General features: G+C 53.5%; 1 protein-coding gene across 1 annotated transcript; it reads right to left on the bottom strand.

Moving 5' to 3' along the window:
• Positions 1-224: 224 nt before the first annotated feature.
• On the bottom strand, positions 225-1,160 carry LOC146421885 (olfactory receptor 14J1-like). The gene has a single exon (XM_085046833.1). The coding sequence runs from the start codon at positions 1,140-1,142 to the stop codon at positions 225-227; it is 918 nt and encodes a 305-aa protein (XP_084902959.1). The 5' UTR covers positions 1,143-1,160.
• Between the last annotated feature and the right edge of the window lie 5,606 nt (positions 1,161-6,766).

Genomic DNA, 6,766 nt, shown 5'->3' with positions numbered 1-6,766 from the left:
TGCCAATGATATAAACAAGGTGAACTTGTTTATATCATTGGCACAGCCTGTGGGTCACAGCAAAGTCGGAGAGAAACAAAGTGAGAAAGGGCACAAAAAAAGGCCTTCCTTTGTGGACAACATTAAAAAAATAAAACCGACAACCAAACCAAAAAGAACTACAAAAGATGACTTTTATTACAAACGATTTGCAGAAAATGGCAACCAGTTTAATGTTTCTGAAATCACCCAGTCATCAGTCTCCACACTGCAGCCTTGAGCTCCTGGTTCCTCAGACTGTAGAAGAGGGGGTTCAGTACTGGAGGCACCACTGAGTACAGAACTGACAGGGCCAGATCCAGGGATGGGGAGGAGATGGAAGGAGGCTTCAGGTGAGCAAACATGACAGTGCTGATGAACAGGGAGACCACAGCCAGGTGAGGGAGGCATGTGGAAAAGGCTTTGTGCCGTCCCTGCTCAGAGGGGATCCTCAGCACAGCCCTGAAGATCTGCACATAGGAGAAAACTATGAACACAAAACAACCAAATATCAAACAGGAACTAACAGCAAGGAGCCCAACTTCCCTGAGGTAGGAGTGTGAGCAGGAGAGCTTGAGGATGTGTGGGATTTCACAGAAGAACTGGCCCAGGGCATTGCCATGGCACAGGGGCAGGGAAAACGTATTGGCTGTGTGCACCAGTGAATAGAGAAAGCCACTAGCCCAGGCAGCTGCTGCCATGTGGGCACAAGCTCTGCGGCTCAGGAGGGTCCCATAGTGCAGGGGTTTGCAGATGGACATGTAGCGGTCATAGCACATGATGGTGAGGAGGAAATACTCAGTTCCAAGAAAGAAGATAACCAGAAAGACCTGTGCAGCACATCCTTCATAGGAGATGTCCCTGGTGTCCCAGAGGGAAGTGTGCATGGCTTTGGGGACAGTGGTGCAGATGGAGCCCAGGTCAGTGAGGGCCAGGTTGAGCAGGAAGAAGAACATGGGGGTGTGCAGGTGGTGGTTCCAGGCTACAGCGCTGATGATGAGGCTGGTGGCCAGGAGGGCAGCCAGGGAGATGCCCAGGAAGAGGCAGAAGTGCAGGAGCTGCAGCTGCCGTGTGTCTGCGAATGGCAGGAGGAGGAAGTGGCTGATGGAGCTGCTGTTGGACATTTTTGGTTTCTGGCCATGGGGACTTGTTGATGGAGAAAAGGACAGTGACAAGTCAGGACAGGCTGCTTTGAGCCAAACCTCTGCCATTCCTTGCAGACTGTCCTGCTGGGACTCATCCACCCTTGTTCCTTCTCTGGGAAAACCTTCATCCAGGTCCCTGCCTGAGCTCCACTTGTGCTGTCTGTGAGCCATGAGCAGCCAGGCCTGTGCGTGGGGCTCTCGATGAGCCATCCCTGCCCTGCTGCCCTGAGATTGTGGCCATGTGGCAGAGGGACAAGCCTGGGTATTCAGGATTTCTCCAACTGAAACACTCCTAATGCCGAAAGGCGTGGCAAACATCTGCAATACAAGTTTTACAGGACAGGGTGGGGGGGAAGGAAGTTTATGATTTTTTTAACCTGGCACATCATTCCTGGTTCTCCGAGGTAAGAAACCTCCAGGATTTCTGCTGCACTCAGAGTTTGCCAGAGAGAGAGAGTTTGCTGCACTCAAGAGAGAGGTGAGAGGCAAAGGGATTCCCTGTGGCTCAGGACAAGGTGAGGGGCTGGATGGGCTTGTTCCCAACTGCCCTGGGTTTGCACCTTTGGCTGCAATCAGAGTACAATCACACTCCCCTGCCACCCTGAGAGGAAACCAGACCCTGCCAAGAGCAGAGGGATCACTGAATGTCTCACCCTCTCCAAAGGTCTATCAGCAAGGTCTCAGCACCTCCTTCTGCCAAAACACTCACGGTTCCCTTGGCAAACCCAACATCATTTCCTCACTTGTGGCATCTCTGCACTTCTCTGAAACTCTGCACTTCCCCGTGGGACATTCAGGGAACTCCGAGAGGCTCTGGCACAGATTTGCACCCAGGAGGGAAGCTCAGAGCTTGGAAGAACACAGCCAGGAGATCCCCAGGTGTGCTCATGATGGCATCTCAGGGAGGGAGGCTCAGCTCCTTCCCCTTTCCCATGGACTGCTTTGCCCACAGCCCCACAGGTCACAGGGAAGCTTGGACACCCCATTCCCATGGACACAGCTGCAGTGCTTGACTCAGATACTGCAAACCCCAGAGCCTCCCTGAGAACACCAGATAAGAATGACAACATCAGAGGAGTGCAGAAACAAGAGAAGATATTGTGATGCTGTGCCTGAGAGGGCAGGGCAGGGACAGCCTGGCACTCAGGACAGTGTTCCCTGTCCCCAGCTGTGCACAGCATCTCCCACACACCAACAGTGCCCTCCTGCCCACAGCATTGCTTTGTTCAGCTCCCTCTCCTTCCCTGATCATCTCCCTGTGCTGCACATTTTCCTCCTGAGAGGAGCCTTGTCCCTGTCAGTGCTCACAGAGCCCATCCCACCCTCTGTGCACTCGCCCAGCCCTACAGAAACCTGCCTGTCTGCAGGGCCCTGCCTGGGGGAGGCTCTGTGTGCAGGTGGGCAGGGGCAGCTCAGAAGAGCCTGCTGGGCCCTGCAAAGGTGCTGTTAGTGCTGTCCATGGGCTGAGCAGTGGCTGAAGACACTTTAGGAGGCTCCCAGCAGAGAGAGTTACAGACCACAATTTTCAGTAATTGTTCAAACATTACTTTGATCATCCTGATGTGTGTTTCTTTCAACTCAGAATATTCTGTGATTCTGTGATTACAACTCCTATTCTGCTTCTCTCATCCCCCAACCTTCCCACCCTGATCCCAGAAGGAAATTGAAAACAGTCTCAAGAAAGTTCCTTATCTTTACAGCAATCCCTGGCTTACCTTCTTTGGGAAGTGTCCTCCAGGCTGATCCGGAGCTGGCAGCAGCCCTGCCCCACACAGCACCTCTCAGCAGCAGCACCTGCCCTGCTCAGGGTCTCTCCTTCCCCCCACAGCTTCTCCCCCAGCACTGGCAGCAGCTCCCCAGGCCAGCTGAGAGCTGCCCCTGGCAGGCAGCAGAGTTCCTGCCCCAGCACAGCCCTGGGCTGCAGGACCTGCTCTGCACGACAGCCCTGGGCACTCTGAGAGTCCTCCTGGAAGATCCCAAAAGCTGTGGGATGTGCCAGCTTCAGGAGATGCCTCCAGGAACTGAAGTTTATCTTCCCCACAGCCAGAGAATGACTGTTTCAAATGCTGTGATGATTTCTCCTCCAGTGAGAGCTCAGTGAGCTCTGCTCCTCTGTGCTGCCAGCCCAGGCTGAGTTGCAGCCCTGTGTGCCTCTGTGCTGTGCCCTGGGTGGCTGCAGGCAGTGCCCCAGCCCTGCTGGGCTGTGCACAGGAGCTGCTCCTGGGCAGAGCTGTCTCTCTGCAGTGCTGCTGCTTGCCAGGAGCTCCTCTGTGCCAGGAGCCCAGCCCAGCTCAGCAGCACAGCAACAGCACAGGGACTTTAATGACCCTCTGGGGCGTTGGTGCTGAGGCCCTGAACATCAGTCCCTGGGAGGGAGTTACAGAAACCTCTCAAGAATTCAAAGTCACAATCAATCTCCAAAGTTTCTTGAAGTTTTAATAGGTCCCATTGAGGGACATGACTGAGACAGTGTCCTGTCCCCAGGTTCCAGTTAGAGCAGGAAATTGGAGGCAGAGATGACAGGGTGGGACAAAGAGAAGCCAAGTCTTGGTGTCCTGGGTGAAGCAGCTTCTGCACCACCAAGAGCTGTGAGGAGACACCTTGTCCTGAAGCACTGAGGCCTCCTGGCACAGCCCCAGCAAGGCTGGGCACTGTCACCCATTTGTCCTTTACTCAGCATTTCTCCCCCCCACCCATCCCAGTGGCCTCAAGGATCTGCTGGAAGGAGTCCCTGGGGAGCCTTGGGCAGGAATGGCCCTGGGGGCTCCTTCATGCTCCCAGGGACTGCAGGTTTGTCAAAGAACTTTGGGTTTTGCTTTTGCCTTGGAGTCTCTGAGAGCTTTGTGCAATCATGGCCTCCAATTATCTGCTGTAACTAACGAGTCCCTTGAGATTCTCTGTCAGTAACAACACTCAGTGGGGCTCATTAATGCTTCAAGGTACTCAGCGTTTGTTAAAGTCCTTCTTTTTGTCCCTGAGTCTCTGAGTGGTTTGTGTAATTATGGCCTCCAATTATCTGCTTTAATTAGTCCCTTGAGAGCCCTTGTTAGTAATGATACTCAGTGGGGCTCAATAATGCCTTGAGTATTTAATTTTTTTAGGTATTTTCCTTTTTCCTATTCACACTGAATATCTGAGATGTTTGTGCAATCATGGCCTCCAGTTCTCTCCTCCAAGGACTCCATGAGGTGCTTGTGTTGGCGAAGGACCTCAGTGGGAACGACTTATGCTTGGAGACACTTTGGGTTTTTCTTCTGACTTTGACTCCTGGAGAGGTTTGTGCAATCTCCTCTCAGGTTTGCCCTGAGGTTCAAGGGCTCAGCACCAAATGCACCACAGGGCTCATTAGGATCAAGCAAGTCCTGACAAACTATGGCTCTGCCTTGATTTCCCTCTGGTCTGGTGCAGTTCATTAGGAGGTTTTTTATGAATAGTTATGGAGAAACATTTCAAAGAGCTTCTAAGAAATAGCCATTCCTATTTTGAAGGTTGTGTTTTATTACTGTTCATTTTAGAGAAGAGGTGATTGCAGCATTCAGTGATTGATATTGATCCAGGGTCTCTCCTAAGGAGGTCTGGCCTGGTCACAGAAGCTGTGCCTTGAGGTCTGACCCAGTGTGAACAACCTTGCTCCACATTCCCCAACCCCATCCTGTCTCTCCTCACTCACCTGGGACCTGCTTTGCTTAGAGAACTGGCTGCACACAGGCAAAGAGGGGTTTGTTCTTTTTTTTTTTTTCTTTGAAGCAATCTAAAACTGCTAAGTTTCCCCACTGGAAACAGACACCCTCCTCAAGTATGTGCTAATCCCAAGCTGCCACCAAGACGATTCCCCTTCCCCAAGGCAGAACCCTGCAAGTAATGTTTTAGACATTTGGACTCCTTGGTTCCACAAGGCCTCACTGTGTCACAAATGCCCCTTGGTTCCATGAGGTTCCACACTGTCAAAAATGCTTTCCTTAATTCTAAAGTGTCACAATGAACCCATGATTCAATGAGGTTCCGTAGAGTCACCATGTTCTCTTGGATCTGCAGTGTCACAATGGTCTCCTTGGTTCCACAAAGCCTAGCTGGGTAACAATTGCCTCCTTGATTTGATTAGGAATACAAAAGTTTTGCATAAACAGTGAGCAAGACCACAGTCTCCTTGGTCATGCATTGTCACAATGGACAACTGGGACCATGAAGTCCCAAACTGTTTCACAATGCATATGTGGTTCCATGGGGCCCCACAGTGTCAGCATGGTCTCCTTGGTTCCATGAGGTCCTGTAGTGTCACAATGGACCCTTGGTTCCATGTGGTCCTGCTGCATCACAATGGTTTCCTTTGTTTCATGTACCTTGAAGTGTCAGAGTGGTCTCCTTTTTCTGCACAAACCCCACTGCCAGGAGCAAATTTATGGTAAAAAGGAAGTGGAGGACATCTGGAATGATGGATTTTGTCTTCCCAGATCACAGTGATGTGGGATGTGGCCCTGCTGTCCTGGAGATGGCTGAACACAGCCTGCCCATGGGAAGGGGTGAAAGATAACAACCTCTGTCCATGGAAATATAACAGCAGAGAGGTCAGGCAGAAGGCTGGGTTTAAAAGACTGTCACCAGCACTGGAAACATCAGCCTAGGACATTTTCTTAAAAGCTGACATTTTAGGGCATTCTTTTATACAGACATGGACCACCAAATACAAAGTTCAGCATTCTGTGTGCCCTGATAACAGCTGGAATCTTTTCAGCACTGTGTGCTCTTTCATCCCTTGCTTAGGGTGAAGATGCCGAATGTTTCAGCAGGCTCTGCTCTCCTGGGGAGCTTCTCTTCACAGCCAGGCTCTAAAGGTGGAATAAAACAACACCGTAAAGGACAGCACAAAGGAAGCACTGGGCTGATAATTTCAAAAACTGCCCTTGCAGTGACATTTCTCGAGTGACCCTCAGCACCCCGGGCTGCAAACAAAGCCCGCTCGGGCCGAGCACAAGATCCCCACGCAGCGCTGAGCAACAGCTGGAGCCCAGCAGGGCCTTGGAGGAGGCAGGGCGAGCCCCGGGCCGGTTCCAAAGGGGCTGCGGGGCTGGGGGCGATGGCGCCGAGTGCCCTGCCCGTGTGTGCCCTGGGCTCTGCGGCGCCCCGGGGACACAGCCCGGTGCCGGGGCTCGGTGCTGCTGCCACAAGGGCGCTGCCGAGGGCTCCCCGCCCGCTGCGGCGCCTTGTCCGGGCTGGAGAAGGGCTCGGGGCTGGGCCAGCGGCGGCGGGGTCGCTCCTCCGCGCAGGGCGTTTGCGCTTCAGCCGCAGCAGCGCCGGCGGCTCTCTGGAGCCGGGCGAGTGCCCGGGCTCGGCGGGGGCGGCCATGGCCGAGCGGGGCAATGCCGGAGGAGCCGCGGTCCCGTCTCGGCGCCAAAGGGCGCCCGCTCGGCCCCGGGGCAGCACTGAGGGAGCGGCGCCGCCATTGCTGCCGCCATTGCTCAGGGGCGCTGAGGGGAGCGCGGCTCCCGCCAGCCCTGCTCGGCTGTGCAGGGGAGAGAGACAGAGAGGATGAAGATAGAGGGAATAAACACAGAGAAACTAAAGACAGGCACTGCTGCTGAAGAACGTCCGTGCAGTTCCAAATG

The sequence above is a fragment of the Lichenostomus cassidix genome, unplaced genomic scaffold (assembly GCF_008360975.1).
Source record: "Lichenostomus cassidix isolate B80296 unplaced genomic scaffold, HeHo_3.0 HiC_scaffold_46, whole genome shotgun sequence".
NCBI classification, from domain to species: Eukaryota; Metazoa; Chordata; class Aves; order Passeriformes; family Meliphagidae; genus Lichenostomus; species Lichenostomus cassidix.
The sequence above is the reverse complement of the archived record's forward strand: the minus strand, read 5'-3'. Positions and strand labels throughout refer to the sequence as shown.